The 20,719-nt window shown below is 40.1% G+C and overlaps 1 protein-coding gene across 1 annotated transcript in view; it reads right to left on the bottom strand.

Moving 5' to 3' along the window:
- arhgef40 (Rho guanine nucleotide exchange factor (GEF) 40) overlaps positions 1–4,210 on the bottom strand; it is a 63,386-nt gene extending 59,176 nt beyond the window's left edge. Inside the window, exon 1 of the mRNA XM_061710155.1 lies at positions 3,937–4,210. Coding sequence (XP_061566139.1) covers positions 3,937–3,939 — 3 coding nt within the window. The 5' untranslated portion in view covers positions 3,940–4,210. The remainder of the gene's footprint in view (positions 1–3,936) is intronic.
- Positions 4,211–20,719: the final 16,509 nt, after the last annotated feature.

Below are 20,719 nucleotides of genomic sequence, written 5' to 3'. Positions count from 1 at the left end.
GGACGGACGGACGGACGGACGGACGGACGGACGGACGGACGGACGGACGGACGGGTGGATGGATGGATGGATGGATGGATGATGGATGGATGGACGGACGGATGATGGATGGATGGATGGATGGATGGATGGATGGATGGATGGATGGATGGATGGATGGATGGACGGACAGGCGGATAGATGGATGGATGGATGGATGGATGGATGGATGGATGGATGGATGGATGGATGGATGGATGGATGGATGAGTTGATGGATGGACGGATGATGGATAGATGGATGATGCATGGATGGATGAATGGATGGATGGATGAATGGATGGATGAGTGGATGGATGGAGGGAACAGGGAAGTGTGTTAACTTTAGAAGAAAGGATACCATGTCTCCTCAAATAACATGGTTGGAGAATCGAGTCCTTAATGTATTTTTATGAACATAGCGCAGCGTATTTCACACCAGATCAAGTTTCCTTTAATAATCCCAACCAGGCAGTCTTCACTCAAACCCATAACTAAGAGGTTTTAACACTAAGATCGGTCGGGGTGGGTTGCTGGAGCACGGCAGCGAGTGAAGCAGAAACGCACCGGCTTGAGAAAATGAAACAGAAAAAAGGAACTGAACTGTTCCAGTGTGTTCTCCACGTCATGTCTCCTCTAACTCCTGTGGGTTTCCATCCCCTCTCCTCCGGCTGTCCTACGGAGACCACAAACACATCACCATGTTGTTTCGACCTTTCCTGCTGGCGTGCGTCTAAGACTTCTGAGACTCCGACACTACGGAAACGCTGCATGCCCCAACGAGGGCCACTTGCTATGAAACTGGGATGACACAAGAATAATACTTGTTGCTAAGCGATGCAGTGTTGTTCGGGGAGCGAAATGTAAACCGGAGATGAAGAAGATTTTCCTCACGTTGGGTCCAAGTGAAAAGGCATCGAACCCGCTGAATTCTGTAAAGATGTAACATGATAACAGAAACACGGTCGACATGGCATCGCTGATCAGTCCTATCTGTTCCCCCAGCTATCACCATGGTAACGCCACACCAATATAAACTCTCACTTTACTTCTTGCAACATCCTCTTTTTGGGGGGATGTAACTGTCTCCAATACAGACCATAAATTGTATTTATTTATTTATTTTTTTGACCCACACCAACTCTTGGTGCGTTCTTAGCCATTGAGGTAGAACTTTGCTGGCGTTGCCCCTGGCAACTCCTGGCAGCTCCTGGCAGCTCCGCCTCCACCTGCCAGACTACGACATTGGTCAGATGCACTGAACAGGCATGGGTGTGCATAACGGCCACGGAAACTAGCTAAAGGGTCTGGCTGTTTGACGGGAAGGATGATGAATCATTTCCCACAACCACAGTAAACGAATTAGCAGTGTCTTTCTTTTTTGCAACGTTCCAGCTTCCACAAATGACTTTTTCATAGTAATCACGCCACACTTGTGTAAATGATCATCAATTCCAGCTTTACCGCATAAAAAGAAAAGAAAAACTAAATGGTGCTAAAAGTTTGATGTCCAAATGGCCAAAACTCATTAAATATAGGGCGAAACTTCATTAAGATAAAAGATCATAGTGAAATAGAGGTGGAATGACAGTGTATCATTTAAAAAAAAAATAAAAAAATTATGCGTCACAGCACATATTTGGGTATCTGAAGCTAAGACTAGATCAAAACATTGTCACTTTGTTTGTATGAAAACGTTATTAACACATCTGTTCGGATTTGAAGGGCACTTTTCCATCTGCAGACCCAGGTCGGATCGGAGCAGGATCTTCCCCGTCCTCATCCCTGCTATATGTCCCATCTTGCTGCTTTTGCTGCACCTCTGAAGTGAACATGTGAGAGGCGGAGTGCAGTTGTCACACCGACTCCACCCCTTAAAGCAGTTATGATAAACAGAGCTGAGAAGACATGGTTGAAAGAGAGGCTCCTGTGTGTCTCTGCTACCGTGATAAAACAGCGTCACGGCTGTTTCATCGAGCCTTTTGGCTCAAAGTGTCACTTTTTGAAATAAAAAAAAGGAATAGGACTCTTAATGCCATATGTCATGACATTTTCCTAACCCTAACCTCGTAGCAGTTCTAAATACAACTAACTGAATGTTTCACTCTCCCTCTACTCTGATTGGAAGCTCTTCATCATCTGAGGCAAATAGTTGCATTCTTACTGATATCCTGCATTTTTGTGTTCCTACTTGATAACTTTGTTGCTTGCCATTGAGCAGAGATTGGATCTGTGCTGCTAATTAGGGCTTTTCCACTGTAATGATGTTAAGGTTAAACCAAAACAGCAATAGCAGGCCTCACAAGAATAACAGTGAGCTGAAACCAGATAAAATGCTCCCAAGAGAACTGCTGCGTTTGTGACTAATAGGTTGAACAGGATGAAAACGTCCAAAACTGATTAAATGGACGAGAAAAGAAGATGCCAGTGTAATAGCCGCAAGCTGCAAATCGTGGAACTGGAACGCTGCCACCGTTGGTCTGCAGGCACTGTACGGGTCAGAAACTGTGGACAATCACAGGAAACTACGAAGATTCCTGTGATTGACATCACGATTTCTGATCCCGTCTGGCTTGTTATCTCCATCTCTGTGGGAACGTAAAACTGTTTGCCTTCGCTTTCGCCGCAAAAAGTGGCCTGTTAATTTTGCAGGACTTGAAGACTGGTACATCTTTATAGTTTCAAAACCTTTTTACAGGCATGGGGAATGGAAACACCCTCTGCCACATATTCTTGGCAGGGGAGTGCTGCTGTGTGAATGACTGGTTGACTGTGTGTGAGTGTTTCCTGGTGCATTTTAACACTCATGTGAGCAGCGTTTTGTCTCTGGGCAGGCATGAGCCATGTGCATAATCACTCCTCTTGTTTTTTCTTCTGGTAAACATGTTCCAGGATGGGTTTTGCTTGGTCCTGCAGCTCGCAGCCCTGTTGGAGAGTAAACGGAGCCTGGTGGTCGAGGCAAAAGTTCAGAGTTTGGTGACTCTCCCGCAACTCTTTACATTCTTCCACTTATACATCTGTTACTGTTTTCCGTTTCTAAACCTTTCCAACTGGGCACTGCAGGAGGTGAAACTGTGCAGCACATGTTCTCTCCTCTTTCAAGTCCATGCCATCTCTTCTTCCCCTTCATTTTCCTCTTTTTTTTCCCTCTCTTTCCCCTTTTGTCCCGGGTCCAATGTGGAAAATGCGGCATCACCGAAACCACCGTCGCTGCCTTCCAAGTCTCCTAAAATAAAAAGTAACCCTACCCTTTTCTTTTACTCTGCTCGCTCCCCTCTGCAGCTTTTTCCTTTCTCTCTGATTTCTCTTTTCCTCCGGCTGCCAAACTGCTCCACCCAGCACAACAAACAGAAGTTGGAATGGGACTTTTGTCTTTTTTCCATGTATTTTTCCTTAAACTAAATCATGTCCATACATATTTGCATGTGTGTGCCATCTCCCGGTCCCTCTGGTCCGTGTGCTGCTGATCGGACCACAAGTGGGTGGGGATTGTAAAAAGAAAACCCCAACAGATACAACAGAGGAGTCTACAGCTTCTCTCTGCATGTCAACCACAAACATCAACATCGACTGGAGCCATGTCATCATTTGGATTTTACAACTTTGTGAACTGAGACTTATAAACTGCTGACTTAACTCCTCCCCAAATTAGATTCAAATCTTTGTCAGATGTCTAAGATTAAATAAGTAAAACAGGCTCCTGAGTCACATTTCTCAGTGTTTACATGTGTTTAACAACGTAGCGGGTCAAAAACTGCAAAGGTCTGTCATAAACACCGTCCACACAGAATTTAAGATCATTAAGGTCAGAAGAGGTTTATGTTGAGCTGAAGCTGGACCAGCAGCTGATAGGTTATCTGTCTTGTTTTACTTCCCATGCATGTTCCACACAAACACGCCGTAACTTCTGGGGACTTACCATGACTTCAGTCGGGAATTCCTACATAGTCCTCTGCTCCTTTCCTGGCTCTGCTTCCTCTCCACATTCTCTGCAAAAAGTTCCTTCTCTCATTGAACATCAACCTTCCATGGTTCCTGGATGTAATTCTCTTCCCACATCGAATCTCTTGTAGGGTATCTGCGTGGAGATTTTTGTTTTTATTTTTAAAAGAAAATCTAAAGGCAAGAAGAAATCAGGGGAAAGGCGAATAACCCCAGTCTTTGTCCTCTCTTCTCTTCCACAGTCTCCGCTGTGTTTCCCAGCCTGGGAATGTCCAAGCTGAAGTTCCCCTCCTCTCCCAGACTGCCCGACAATCCCACAAGCTCCCACCTCCCTCCCTCCCTCCCCCCTCCCTGCCCTCTCCTCCCCATCCTCCCCCCTCTCACCTAACAGAAGCGCCACAGTCCTTCTCCACTCTCAAACTTTCCATTTTTATCCCCCCCCCCCCTTCTCGACTAACTTAAATGAATAGACAATGAAAACCGTTACCACACCCAGCCCAAGACTCCAAAGAAACCTCTTATGTTTAATGGTGAGGCAATATTGTTGCAACTGCACGCCATTTATTCTCAGTGGTAGATAATTAGGTCAGTCTGGTGAATTTTATGAAAACCAGTGTGGGGCTGCGGGCATGTCTTTGAAAGTACTCAAATGGCCTATAAAACGGCCAAAATTAGCCTGCAGCACATTTCACAAAATGTTCAAACAGCAGGTTTAAACTAAATAAGTATTTTAATTTAAGATGGCTTGATCTTAAAGAGGCACAGTCGCAAGCAAGTGAGATGAGCATGAGAATGGAAGACTATTCGCCTTCATGGCCAAGTGTCATGTATCCCGCCGCCAGTGAGCTGGGTGAGCCGTAGCACCCCCTAGTGGACAGCTGTAGGAACTGCCACACAAACAAATACAATAAAGACATACAGTCGGTATTTACATGTTTTTTTTTCGGAGTGACGACGGCACATAAATTCTCTATAAAACACAGAATTTCACTGAATAGTTAAAAGCCAAATTTTAATATAAAGAATTACGTTGATGATGTGTAAATATAAAGAATGTTACATGGGCTCAACGTATCATGGACATAATATGGACAAATAGCAGCAGTAGAGTTTATTAGTGCCACAACTGGATCTTACAGTGTGGGGTTCTAAGCACTACTTAAGATTTACAACTATTTCACTGTGCAGACTTAGTTCAATCACTTTAATAAGTGTATCTTAGAAGTACGTATTTTACGACGGAGTATTAGGGCCAAACTAAGACAAAGAAATTACGAGAATAAAGTCATAATATTACGAGAATAAAGTCGTAATATTTTGAGAATAAAGTCGTAATATTACGAGAATAAAGTTGTAATATATTATAAATATATAAATATAACTTCACAAGATGCTCAATATTCCTCATTTTAACACAGGGAGAAGATGCTCTTCTCATGAATTTCTGAAGTTCTCATAAATTACCACTTTATTTTCATAATATTACGACTTTATTCTCATAAATTACCACTTTATTCTACGAATTTTACGACTTTATTCTCGTAATATTACGACTTTATTCTCGGAATTTTACGACTTTATTCTCGTAATATTACGACTTTATTCTCATAATATTACGACTTTATTCTATTACGACTTTATTCTCGTAATTTTACGACTTTATTCTCGTAATATTACGACTTTATTCTCGCAACATTACGACTTTATTCTCGTAATTTTTACGACTTTATTCTCCTAATTTCCATTTTTTTTTTGTCTTAGTTTGGCCCTAATACTCCGTCGTAGTATTTATATGGTGTAGATAGAAATAATAATACAAATAATAAGAAAAGTATTTCACCGAATGTGCAGCTATCACTTTCTTTCAGAACCACAGACAGCACTGCATGTTGTTTATTATTAGTAGGGATTCTGAAGTGGTGGCTTTGGTTAGATGACCTTTGACCACCCGTGGCATGGCTAAATAAGTGATTTTTAATAATCTAATAGTTGTATGTGATTGTTTATTTATCTATTGGCAAACGTTGCTCTCACTCTTTTACCAGTCTTGTCAGCCTGGGGATGATGATGGTGGTGATGGAGGGGAGCTTGATCATAAACTTTAGTAAGTTACACTATTTCTTGTTAATGTCACAGATCTTGTTCTGTAGGATACTTTTCCTGAGAACCACAAGTCAACTCATTGCACGCGGAGCTGTGTTTTAGACTGTAGCCCTGACATAACTATTCTTTAGTAAAAGCCCTGGAGTTCAACATTTTCTGTTGTGATTTACGGGTGTTTATTAAGTTCCATTGCCTTTTTATTCTGATAACGATGTGAATTGGAGTCAGTCAACATTGTGAATCTTCCAATCAGGAAAACAATAAATGCAAAGTTGAACAGTGTTCTTGTTTTTACATTGAATTTGCTGTCTCTTTGGGTGTAAAATACTCCTCACTTGGTTTGAAATTTCTCCATGTCAGTTAATAATGAACTTATTATATGAAGTTTTCCTCAGATCCTCCAACTGTGACTAACTGATTTCCCTGATCCTGCATTACCCCGACTGTGAATCAGTCGCATACATCTACTCTCTCAACCCACGATGACAGTGACAGATTAGGAAACAGAGGGCTCATTGGATGAGACCAAACAGCTATGTGTCCTCCTTCACCCCACCCACAGCTGCTTTATGCCTCTTTGTGCTCATTTTGTCTCTTTATTGTGGTCATGGGTTTGGGTTTTTAATGCTTTTCATGTAAGATTCATTTTTCATGTCTCTGGGATTATTTTACAGTGTCTTGGCAGATGTTTGGATGCATCTGTGGTTATGTCACCCATTTGCTCTTGTTTTGTCTCACTTAGGAATGATGCAGTCTTCCTTTCATTATAATTTTCCATCTCGTTATTATTTTATTTTTTGGATTTCATTGGTTGTGTTGTTTCTTCTGTAAATGTGTGCTCTTTATTTTGAGCTCTTTGTAGTTGTTTGTGCATCTCTTTGTTGTTAAGTTGAAACTTGCTCTTCTTTTCTTTGCCTTTTGTGTCCATTCTGAGCACATTTGCTGTCATCATAGGCAATATATAATGACTATATATGAATATATATATATATATATATATATATATATATATATATATATATATATGGGGAGGTATATATAAGGGAAGGAGTATGAAATGAAATGCGTACATCTTTTTTTCACATCCACTGGTATTTCACGATCACATTCATATTCACTTCTTGATAAACTCCTAACCTGCTGTTATTGAAGTGTGTTAGGGCCTATTTGTCCATGGTTTTATTATATCGAATGCCTTTTATTGTTTATCATTATAAAGTTGTGAGGGCGTTACTTCAGAAAGCTCCAGGCCCTTCTGAGTCAAATGCTTCCAGGGGAAGCACAACGGACGATGTCCGGGCCTTCTGGAGACATGTCATGGGCAGATTTATTTCTTTCTCCTGTGTTACGATATATGTTAGCTTCTTTGACCAGATACTCAACCAGGTTACTCTTTAGCTCAGCTGAGAATATATCTTCCTGCTTTTTGGAACAGAAAATTCCCTTTACATTTGCTGAGCCCTTCTTCACCTGTCTCACTGTCCTCTACCGTGAGCTCTGGTGTCCTCAAAAAAAGAGAATAGGATTTAAAATGTTTCCAGACGTAAAATCATGTTCAAGGGCAGTAAAGAATAAATACATAAATAAATATATATATAATATGCATATATATACACACAAATATATATATATATATATATATATATATATATATATATATATATATATATATATATATATATATATATATATATATATATTTGTGTGTGTGTTTGTGTGTATGCATACAAAACCTCAACAAAAAGAAGAATCGTGTCAAATGTGTAAAACACAAAATAATACATTTTCTAACATTTACACATACTGGGTTGGGTGGATACATCTAGCAAGCCAACCTACCCAACAACTTTAGGACAAACTTACAAACTGAAAGGTTGTTAGTTTCTAGCACCAGTTAAAAGACCAGGGGTCCGTTTCACAAAGCAGGTTCAACAAACACTGAGTTTAATCCTGAACTCTTAGTTGATCTACTCTGAGATCGGAAACTCTGAGTTTTCGGTTCCAGAACAGCGGATTTGAGGTAATTTACTCAACTCTAAGTAGTTTCACCGGGAGTTAAGCGCGAGCGTGAGGGAAATAAAAAGCCAGCATCAGTAGATCGCTGATACAAGGATTCACCATGGCAACCGGCGACACAAAAGAGCGACATACATTTTCTTTTTTTTCTTTTTAACTTTATTTATCTTTTCAATTTACAAAATCCCTTTGAGGAAATGTTAGTTTGCATCTGAAGATCCACATACTTCACGCCACTGGAGTTAGAAGCGTTAATACGTGCATATGGCGAGTATGAGAGCATATTTTGAAAAAAAAAATGAAATTTTATTGTCAATTAGATCAGGGCCGTCAATTGGGTACGGCAGCTGCCACACCTCGGCTTCAGGGGAGAATGTAAATGTTTTTTTTAAAATACATTTATGGAATTACTCTGTATCTATTTGTATTGATGTATTCTATTACTTCATACATATAAAATAACTACAAATGCATATCAGAACAACATGATGGATTTCAGTAGGTATTATCTATCCCAACACTTGTCCCCCCCCCCCCCCTCATATCTTGAAATGTCCCAGCGTCCCTGACGACAGTGGTCGCTATCAATCTCGTTTTTAGTGCGCTCTGCAGATATAATATATGTCCTGCCATTTTCTTTCTTTTTATTTAAATTGATTTATTTTATTATATTTATGTTACTTATGTAATGACTTATGCACTTCATCCACTTTATGTCTCATACTGTATTTGTTTATTTAATTCCTTGATGCCTGACTGTCCACGGTCAATGTTCTGACTGTAATTGGAACTTTTAAATAAAGTTTTAAGTAAAGTTAAAAAAAAGTGCGCTCTGCAGTGTTACTAACTTACAAAAATTAAAATGAAGCAGACAACCACGCAATAAAAAAAAAGAAAGAAGGCAAGTGATGGGTCCAGAATATATTAACGAGGCTGTTAGCCACTGATGGATTAATTATGCAAGTTCATCTCAAAGTAAGATATAAATCCTCTTATACATCTGTTTAAGGGAAATATTTGACTTTTTTTTACTCTCCCTCTCCTTTTTGCATTTGGACTTTAACTGTTTGAAGTTAAACTGGGATGTCCCTGTGATATTGTTGCACTGACATAGTGAATAAAATACGTTGCGTTTGTCAGATAAGCCTTTTCTGCTCTCTAACTCTGCCGCTTGCTGTCCGTGGTGCAGAAAACGGATGCGTATCGCGTAAAGGCCCATTGGCTGAATTGACGCCACTGAGGGAGGAGACAGAGAGAAACTCCAGGTTCGCTGAAATAAACTAGTACCCCTCGCTGCAGCCCTGCGGAAGGGGGCGGGGCGTCGGACATCACAGGGGCGGGGCGTGATATCAAAATGACACAGCACCATCTGGTGGCCATTTCCAAATGCAAATTTATATTCAAAGTCATCATTTATACAGATGAATCTCCGAAAATAAGAATACCGTGCAAAAGTTAATTTGTTTCAGTAATTAAACTCAAAAGGTGACACTAATATATATACTCATAATATGCAAAGATAGATATTATATAAGATTATAAAACATACTTGTGTAATATAATTATTATGTTTAATATTACATAATTATAATAAAAATATATAGATTGTCATTGGGTATTGAGTGTGATGAGTAGGCTAGCACTAAAAATCATTGGTATATATATATACAAATTACATTTTTTCAACAACAAAAGAGGGACAAGGACAACAAAAGCAGGTATTTTGTGTTAATGTGTTTATTCATTCATGAGATTATATAACTAAATATAAAATACTATCAATCTATTGCTTTAAGACAAGCATTTATCAAATTAATTCAAAGTGCCTGTATGAGACAAAAGTAAACTATTTTTTGTGCCCAACAGACAATAGGCAAAACAATGACACTCAATAACAATGACAGAATAGAGAGAGATAGACAGAGATAATTTTGGTCATTGAGATGTATGATCTAGTGAATACTTTTTTATACCTGTTCAAAGTATTGTTCTCCAAAAGCAGCAGGCACCACCATCTTCGCAGAACAGGCATGTCAAGCTGAAATTATTGTTTGTTTCACTTTAGTGCACAACATAAAATGCAATCTGGAAGATGTAATTTTCAGTGCCGAAATGTACTTACAACGGAGTAGTCAAACTGCGCATCCAGGACAATGTACAAGGCAGACTGTACCAAAGCCATCTTGCCACAGGAGAGCTCGCTCACTTTAACATTGTGTTTAATGGTGCCTGTACTGCAAAACAACCATAACTTACTCAATTCTCAACAGATTTTCAAACAGTTTGGTTTGTTATGAACGTCAGAGATGTATGCATACTTGTGAATAACTATAAACATTGAAAAAAGTACGTTTATATGAAAATAACCAAAACAGATAGCTATGACATTTATATTAAATCAATATCTCCATAGTATTCTTAGTGACATTAATATTTACATTATAACACACACACACACACATATATATACATACATATATACATATGTTATATGGTAATAATATGTATATGTATATATGTTATAATGTAAATATAAATGTAAATATAAATATTACTAAGAATACTATAGAAATATTGATTAAATAGAAATACCATGTTATAGCTATCTGTTTCTGGTTATTTTCATATAAAAGTACGTTTTTCAATGTTTATAATTATTCACAAGTATGCAGTGTCATAACTACATCTCTGACGTTCATAAAAACCACACAGTTTGAAAATCTGTTGAGAATTGAGTAAGTTATGGTTGTTTTGCAGTACAGGTACCATTAAACACAATGTTAAAGTGAGCGAGCTCTCCTGTGGCAAGATGGCCGCCGTGTGACGACGTCGCTCTCCATTGGCAGCAGCGCGGACGAGTCATCTAGTCTTTATATATGTCTATGGCCCCGCCCCTGTGATGTCCGACGCCCCGCCCCTGTGATGTCCGACGCCCCGCCCCTGTGATGTCCGACGCCCCGCCCCCTTCCGCGGTGCTGCAGCGAGGGCCTTCTCGAAATAAACCTGGTCCCGACCAGGTTAGGTTCAGAGCGTCTGTTACTACGGTAACTGACCGAGAGCTTAAGTTACCTCTCTTTGTGAAACAGGCTAGAGTTACCTCTTTTTCTCTGGTTTGAGTTACCTCCCTTTGTGAAACGGAAAACTCAGAGTTTCCCTCATTTCAGGGTTAACAGACTCAGAGTTTTCACTAAACCTGCTTTGTGAAACGGGCCCCAGATCTTAAATTTTATATGGAAATAAAGTTATAAATCTATCAGTTACATATTTTCTATGACTGCCTGTGAAACTTACTTATTAAATTGAGAGGATATTTTTCTCACTTTTGACACTAAAAAATAAAGAAGTTGCAGATCCAGTGAATGACTCACGGCCGTTTTGCAATTACGTGTTGGTCCAGTCGAGAGGACGGTCCGTTTAGGGTTACATTTTTGTGGCAGTGGCCTTCAGTTGCCTGGATATTAATGGTGTTTTTCAACCTTCACCGTGATCTAACGAGCCCTATTCTCAGGAAAAACAGTTTCTGGATTGGATCATTCTGATCCAGGTCCAGTTTTTCTCTTCTTTTTTTTTTTTTTTTTTTTTTAAGTTTCACATTTCCGGAGCTACTCGAACTTTATGTATTTCATCTGTTTCTTTAAACCGGTTACTTTATGATGGCTAAGGTTAAATATCCTGGTTTTTGTTGTTGGAGTTGGATTATTGGAGTCAGTTTGGATGAGTTTTACCCAACCCTAGTCCGGATGCACACTGTTCTGCATGTTTTCAATGTTTCCTGGCTGATACAAAGAACTCTGTCATTAATCAACCTTGATGACAAGCTGACGATGACCATTAATTGGAATCAGGTGTGTTGATGTACGGAAACATCTGAAACACGCAGGACAGTGGGCCCAGAGTTGGGGAGCACTGGTTAAGAACATTAAATGAACATTAACGCCCTCCAGTGTTTATATGGAATATTTCACTACTGGAAAACCAGAAGAGGGATCATGGGTTTTATGTCTCGTGAATGAAATTAAAAAGAAAAAAGGAAGAGACTAGGTGGTGCTGCTTGGTTATTGTGTTAATATGAAATCAGACGTGCCATAAAAAGCTGAATAGTAGAAGTAGAAATACTTTATTGTCATTGGATGTCAGACATAAAATTAAATTTGGAACGCTTCTCCATTTTGTGCCACAATAAATAAAATCCATCCAACCATTTTCTATACCAGCTATCTCCTTTGCAGGATCATGGGGGTCTGCTGGAGTTGAGACGCAGGGGTTCACCAGGTCACCAGTCTATCACAGGGCCATATATAAACAACCAGACACACTCACACCTGCGGGCAATTTATAATCATCAATTAATCCGTGTTTTTGGACTGTGGGAGGAAACCGGAGTGACCGGAGGGAACCCACACAAGCACAGGAAGAACATGTAAACTCCACACAGAAAGACCCCCGCCTGGCCAGGGAGTTGAATAAAATAAAGTAAATTAAGAAAAGAAATAATAATAAGCAACGTAGACTGACAGAATGACATTTAAAGACTGTATTCCTTGTGGTTGTATGATTTCACCAGGATTTGTTCTTATGGATTGCTGTGTTGTTGTTTTTTTTATTTTACACCTAGTTAGAATAGTTAATACAAAAAAGTAACAATAAAGACATGAAAAGAAAAATATTTTTTTTTCTTACATACATACATACATACATACATACATACATACATACATACATACATACATATATATATATAAAATATATAAAAAATTATATATATAGGCTATATATATATATATATATAGCCTACATATATAATTTTTGAGAATTTCTTACATCAATTTATGCCTTGTCAGACCACCACAATTCGTTCAATATTGTGTGAGTGTTAAAAACTAAGTTGTATGACAATCAATTGACTTCACACAAAAATCATGTCTTAGTCCTGCAAGAAAGAAAACTGGTGATCATGGACTCATTTTGAAGGATTGTTGCCGGAGTTCTCTTTCCTGTTTGGCTGCTTACCTTTCCCCAGAGGCTGCTCCCCTTCCCTGCCTGTGGCGCTGAGGCTGATCGCACCCACCTGCACACTTCTGCCTCGGTGCCAGACTATTATCGCCTCAACGCAGTGGTACACGCCTATATCTCCAGTGAAAGATGGATTTTTGAAGGAAACATTTGTTTTTAAGACTACCTTGGTTCTAATCCTCTTGTTTGCCTGTTTTGTCCAGTGTCTTCCTCTGTATGGAGCCAAATCAAGGCCAAAAGTTTTGCTAATTTGAAAATAAAATTTGAACCTGAAAATTCTTTTTTACAGTTTCAATTTGATTTTTTTCAGTATCAGATCTTTTTTTCAGTTTCAAATCTTTTTATTTCATTTTCAAATCTTTTTTTCAGTTTCAAATCTTTTTTTTTTTAGTTTCACGTCTTATACTAGTGACACATTTCTGTTTAAAAAGCTGTTTTAGACCGTACTTGGTAGGCTAGTATGTGGAAGTGGGAAATGTCAAACTTTAAAGTGTGGCTGTTGAACTGTAAAGTCTGGCATAGTTTATTGCTTTTATACTGCGATTGGTGCCAAGTACGGTCTAAAACAGCTTTTCAAACAGAAATGTGTCACTAATATCAGTTTTTTCCACTGCCAATCACGTGAATATGGTGTATACAGTGTTGAATCGTACTTCTACTGATAACTTCTGCAACCTACGTTTCCTGAAGGCAACATGACTGAGGAACGTCCCCCGCCTTCTCTGTTCTGCTGTCACTCATGATGCCACGCCCCTCTCAGTTGATGCCACGCCCCCCACGCCAGATCGGGGCCAAAAGTCTGAACCTGAAAAAAAAATTTGAAACTGAAAAAAAAGATGTGAAATGACGCCATCGCCTAATTTGCATAATTGGCAATTTGCATATGTAATGGACGCTGTAGGAGAGGAATAACGTTGTGGGAGAGACAAAAGTGAGTAAAAAACACTCTAAATATGTTTAGAACTACAAATGTAAAAAAATAATTTCAACATTAACAACATTTAATGATTTTAATGCTTTGTCTAGATCCACATTACACACATCAGTTTTGTCCTGTATTGTTAAATGTTATAACAGCAAATTTAATCAAAAGATTGTTATGTAGGGTGAAATTGCTAGCTCTACCACCAACCCTCCTTTATCCGGGCTTGGGACCGGCAAAGTGACCCAAAAGAAAAAAGAAACGTTTACATTTACATCCCGCTCTGCAAGCCAGCGGCGGCTTTGCGCAAGCGCATTTAATTTGCAGTCTGGACGCGGAGTGGTGAGGGTCTCCTCTCTGCTCTGCCCACCAGATAAGTCTCCAATAACACCAGAAAAAGTCGCTAGATTTGTCGCTAGTCGCTTTTTTGAAAAAAAGTCGCTATAGGGGTCTGAAAAGTCGCTAAATCTAGTGACAGAGTCGCTAAGTTGGCAACACTGTGTGTGGGTTCCCTCCGGGTACTCCGGCAGGGCCGCCCCTTCCTAAACGCAGAACACGCGCTGTGCGTAGGGCCTCATCTTCCAACGCGGGGACGCATTTGCATGGTAACGCATGTAGCACAAACACCTGAGCTGCCACTCATTAGATAAAAATCTCTGTCTAGACTGGAGGATTTGAACATTTATTGAATGCCTTGTTAACGCCCTCTGCATTCACCTCTGTTGAAAAAGAGTGGTCACATGACCACTTGGTCGTAATAGCTATAATTTCCAGCCAATATATAACATATTGGCTATAGTTTTATATCAATTTATGTTAAGAAATTTAAAGGAGCTTGAGGCTCCTTTTAAGAAATGAGACTCTCTAGCGCCACCCTTCACCACGACGGCCGTTGGGGGTACTGCAGCCAACAGTGAAGCCGGCACGGGAGAACGGGGAGAACGCACATGCAGCGTCATGTGACGTCACATCCGCAGCCCAGTGCGGGAAATTCGGGACAGAATTGCAGCACATTTTGCAGCACACAGCCTGTTCAAGGCAAAGGAGAGATACACTAGAGCAGTGATTCTTAACCATAGGGCCGCGGCCCACACTTGGGCCGCGAGCGCCATCTAGTGGGCCGCCAAAAAAAATTCAGTTTTGTACGTGTGGGCCGCGGGGGCCGCGGGACTGCATAGCAACTCCCGACCAAATGAGGAGAAGACACTCAGCTAGCTGTACGTGTAATAGTAAGAGAAATGGTGTGTATTTACAGAGAAAATCCTTAATTTTGCACAGAGTAGGTTTAGATCCGCCAGGATTAGGGATAGATTACTTGGGTCTGCGCCCAGAGCGAGCGAGCGCGGCGTGATCATTTATCCCGACACGTCCCCGCGGCCGGGGAGGTCGGCTGAGGCTGCCGCTCGGGCGGTGGGCTCCGTCGTTACTGCTGAAGGATGGTAGATGTAGATGCGTGGGCTGTCGTGTCTGCTGGACTGGACTGTTCGGGCTTTCGAAAAAGCATCGGAAAGTGACTGCTGCAGCGCGACCAGAGAGCTGCGGTGCGGGCTGTGCCCGTCGCAGCAGCTGATCAGGCTCGGATGAACCCGACACACTGAGTCCTGACAACTTATTAATGTAAATAACTTAAAGTAAAATCAAACCAAGTTTTGTCCTCGCTGTATTTTTAAATATGCAACCCGGAATGGACAAATTCATCCTGTTCAGTCTTCCCACTGGGACAAAACCAGTGTCTCATACGTTCAGAGACCGTGGTGTTCAAAGTGCGAATGTGAAAGGCCACTGAAACAAAACACAAAGTTTTTCATCAAACATATCCACTCAAGTCTGAACTGAAGTCACAGAAAAATAAACTGACCATCTTAAAACATCCTGCCCATGTTTGGGTCCAGATACAGCTGTGAAGCAGCTTTCTCCACAGTGAACATAATTAAAACTAAATATTGTTTCAGGCTCATCAATGAGCACCTCCACATGCATATGAGAACCTGACACCATCCAGCCCAGATTTAAAGTCCTGACAGGAGAAATTAGAGCTCAGTTCTCTCACTGAACAACAGAAAGTGGGGGCATAAGATTATAACAGGGGAAGAAAGAAAAACTGCAAAACTGTTAAATTGTTAAGATGTGTTTATATTAATTTAGTATAAAAATGTGTTGAGACAATTAACAAAGAAAAGGGGAAATTCAAACTGCTGGTAGAGAAATAAAATAAGATAGTATTTGAAAAATAAAATAAAATCTACTTTATTTTTAAGAGAAAAAAATATGTTTAATTCAAGTTAAACATGTTAATTGGCAAATATGTACTTTTTTAAATATAACAGTCAGATGCAGATGTTGATACAACTATGAGGCTACTTGAATATATACACACACACATATATATATATATATATATATATATATATATGTATATTGTTGTGATCGAATTCAATCACCCCGGGTTCTTTAATTGAGCTGGAAAAGGTAAATAAAAAGACACAAGACTGGGATAGAATTAAAGTAGGCCTCATGAGTGAGATCGGCAGAGCAGCGCTCCTGCAGCCTGCTTGGTCAATCGTCCCGCCAGATCTGCTGGTCTCTCCTCCTGAGAACATGTTTATTACCTCTGAAAGTAGGGGTGGCTTGGGGCCCCCCTTAGTTTATTGCTGGGGGCCTCTCTTATCTCGTGCCTGTTACAGCATGGTACTTTCAGTGAAAGTCAGAGAAATGCACCTTATTTTACATACAGAAAGATTTAGTTAACAGCACATGGAGTTTACATATTCAGTTTGATTTTAAACTATTCTTTATAATCATAATATTCCCCCTTTTGATCTCTAATCAGAGATCACCCTATGTATCTTCTTTCTTCTTTATTGTTCCTCTTCAGGAGTCAGAGGTAGACTACTCTGATCACCCGGTGGACCCTGCTCAGGGGATTATTCTGCCCCTCTCTTGAGAGCTAAGGTCTGATGTCCGCTCCTGCACCAGATCCAGCGGATCTGGGGTCCTAATCTTCATGGGGGGGTCTGGTGTTGCCCACTGCGATCGTTGACCCCACGTGTCACCTTTCCTGTGGAGTCGGATGACGTGGGAGGTCCGTTCTGGGTCCTGTCCACCTTGGCTCCGACCACTGTCTCTTGATGACTCACAGGGGAACCCATTCTGTCTGTGAGGTCCGTGTCTGTCCGTCCGTATCCGACCTGTTTGGAGTAAGCAGATACCAAACTTTGCAGTTCGGAGAAGTGAGCTTTCTGACCAAATTGTTATTCGTCAGTCTCCTTCAAGTAGGGCGCATTCTGCGGCCCTAGAAAAAATCGTCCAGTCTGTAGTTCGTACGGGTCAGTCCGTGGCCCGCGTTCACCCATGTCATTTTGGTCTGTGCACAGATTTTTGCCAATTTAGTCTTCATATTCACATGTCCCATCCAGCGTTTCCCAAACGCCTTCCTGATGTCACCCACTACACAATACTCAACTCCAGATGATTCAATACATTATCCTATAATTTCATACAGATGGGTGTGGAGCAATAATTGCTTATTTATGAACATTACTGATTTCTTTCCCTTTGGGCACTGTATGTACACCCACTTCAACAATCCAGACATGCAAATTACTCTGTGAAATCCTTTACGCGTTGAGGGGGTACTCAGGATTGTCCACACGATTAACATTTCCTTTATGGAAAAGTGACATTTCTACATAACAAAAAGTAAAAATCATTCACTCTCATGAAACTATGGCATATTTGCCCCAAAATACTGGTTGATGATCAAATGAATTATTACAATAACTGAAAAACATATTCCTTCTTGTTAAAACTCCTCCGTAGTTCACTATTGAATGTTACATAAAGACATATCTTCGTACAGAATAAAGTTGAAAATGATCTGCCTCCGGGGCTAAACACTGACATGTTTTCCTGGAATGCTCAATAAAACAACCTTTCTTGTATCACATAACAACATCCATGAAATTCAAAAGCTCCTTAACAATGTGCTTTCTAAGGTGGATATTTGGATCAAAAATGAACAAAACCTCTCTTAATATTGATAAACAAATTATATATCATTCAGTTTCAATAAAGAACAAAAGAATATGGAAAATCTGGCCTTTCAGATCAAAATAAAAGATAAAGAAATCAAGAAAGTAAACTCTACAAAGTTCCTTGGAGTCCTCATTGATGACTGTCTAAACTCTAATCGTCATATAGATCACTTTTGCAAAACTAAATATCTAAGAATCTAAAAATGTCAGTCTGCTTTTCAAAGCGAGACACCTGCTTCCACGCTCTGCTCTTCTTATTCTTTATCAACCTTTGTTTGGACAACATCTAAATTCCTATACCATTATTTTCTGTAATACTTATCCCAGCTATCTAAAAATTTGACCTTTTACAAAAAAGAAAAATTACTCGTGCCATTTCCTGGACTGAATTTAATTCATCTACTCGCCATCCGTTTGCCCATTCTGGTATTCTTTACCTTAAAGAATATAACTACTCCCATAATGCTTGTACAATATATCAGGTGGTCTCAGGTTTAACTCTACTCATTCCAATCTCCGTTTCCCATCTCAAGGCCACTTACTATTTATATTTCTTATTAAGAGCTGTCTTTACCATGTCTACCTCTATACTGTTGCACCTTTCACTTTTTAATCGTATATATTTTAATACGTACCACTCTTTTATCTACCGTACATTTGTTATTTACTGTTGCTTCTTTCCAATCTGAGTGGAAAGCGAAATAACTGGAGTCAAATTCCTTGGGCAATATTCAAACTTGACTAATAAATCTGATTCTGATTCTAATTCCTACTTTCCTTCTAGCATCTACTGTTACCCATGTTTCGTCTTCCTCGTTTACTATCGCATATGCTAATTGTAACCCTTCGTTCCAGTATCTCAAACCAGTATCCGTCTACAAACAAATTAATCACTTTGTCAAATGGTGTTTTCACTAAGTCTTCCCTGACTTTATCGTCACGAACGATTCTTTGCATGCACTTGTGTGGTTTTCCCCTATGATATCCTTCGTGTGTGTACGAAATATTTGGTGCTTCATTTTCTTAATTTCTTTTTGATTCATTTCTTTTAACTGCTACATGCTGTATACATGTAGGGTCGTGTTTACACGTCACATAATTACCAACCTTACTCCCCCTTTTCTGAAACAGGGTCACTTGTTGGTGATCCTGTTACAGAAAATTCTAAATCCTAACGCCTAGTTGTTTCACCATGTCGTACAACTATTGGGTGGTGATAATAATTTTGCTTTGGAGGCATTAAATCCTTAGCCTGATGTGCCAGACGCAAAAACCAATGATACATGAGGGCAAGCCTTTTGATAATTTCATACCACCTTAGTCGTGTCATAATGTGAGTGCAAGGCATCATGTTACCATTAGGTGTATCGTAAAATAATGTGATATGTAAAGGATTGGGGGAACAAGCGTAAGGACACCAGGTGCGACTCAGGGGCGCCACTGTTGATAGACCGTATATCGGGCCAGGAGTAACCGATGTTTCTGGTTCAAACAAAGTCCAACATACTGTACTGCTGCAGCCAGACCTGGCTGAGGAGATAACATGCAATGTCCACTCAGATGGTTGATTGACTCCGTGTCCCCCGTCCAGAAAGGTCAGCGTCAAACCATCGGGACCACACTGAATCATCACCCCCAAGTGATCAGTTGGTCTGTCCCCATCAGGTCACAGGGAGCTTGTGTGACACGAGGAAAAAATGTCTCAGGGTTTGCGCCCCACCCTCATCCTGAGGGGGCATGTAAATGGTAAAGTCTGTTTTTTCTCCAAAGCAGCCAGTCCCCTGTTGTCTCTTTGTGGGGCGTGTCTTTTCCTGGGTCTCTATGGCAACCCCCTCGCCAAATCCCCCGGGCCCCTCCTTGTCCACCCATCCCTCTATGGTATGTGGTAGTGGAGGTTGGGTGCTCAAGGTGGTTCATAAAATTTGTGTGTGTTTAATGCTGATTTACTAACAGTATCTCTTGGGCTGACCCCAGCCCACTGACCCCGCGCCTGGCGCTGAAAGTTTCCCCTCTTTTTTTTTCTGTTTCACCCAACATGTTTACGACATGGTCTGGTCTGGCCGTACCCCTACATTCCTTTGTTATCTTTTCCGACCCCCTCCCTGTGTTCCAGGTAGCGTTTCAGTTTTCACTCCTTCTAAATTCCCAATCTCCTCTCGTTCAAATTAATCCGAATTTATTTAAAAAATCCTTGGTTCGCTAATGGAGAACTAACCAATGTTTGTAAAAAGAAAATAATCTTTATATATTTTTCCTCTCTCAGCAACAGTTACAGTAAACAGAAAGTGACAAACCCTGTTCAAAAATGTAAAAGTAAATTATCCACTGACTGTCCTAATATTAATAACCATAGAAAAGTCCTAAATAACATTGTAAAACCTCTAACTTATATCTGTAATTTATCATTTCAATCTGGTCCTTTTCCTAAATAAAATAAAAATTGCAAAAGCACTTCTACTTCCCAAAAATGACAGTAACCTCAACTATAAAAATTACAGACAGAAATTACAATGTCCCTACTATCACAGATTCCAAAATCTGTATTCATCAACTCCTTTATATCCACTAAGACGTTAATATTATTAGGTCCTCACTTGAAACTTAAAGAACGTGAGCCGCCCCTAACCAATTCACCATATTTCGCTGTGGGGGGGCGCTCCAGTACACAGCCA

The sequence above is a fragment of the Cololabis saira genome, chromosome 20 (genome assembly GCF_033807715.1).
Source record: "Cololabis saira isolate AMF1-May2022 chromosome 20, fColSai1.1, whole genome shotgun sequence".
Lineage (NCBI taxonomy): Eukaryota > Metazoa > Chordata > Actinopteri > Beloniformes > Belonidae > Cololabis > Cololabis saira.
This window is presented reverse-complemented; position numbering and strand designations above follow the sequence as displayed.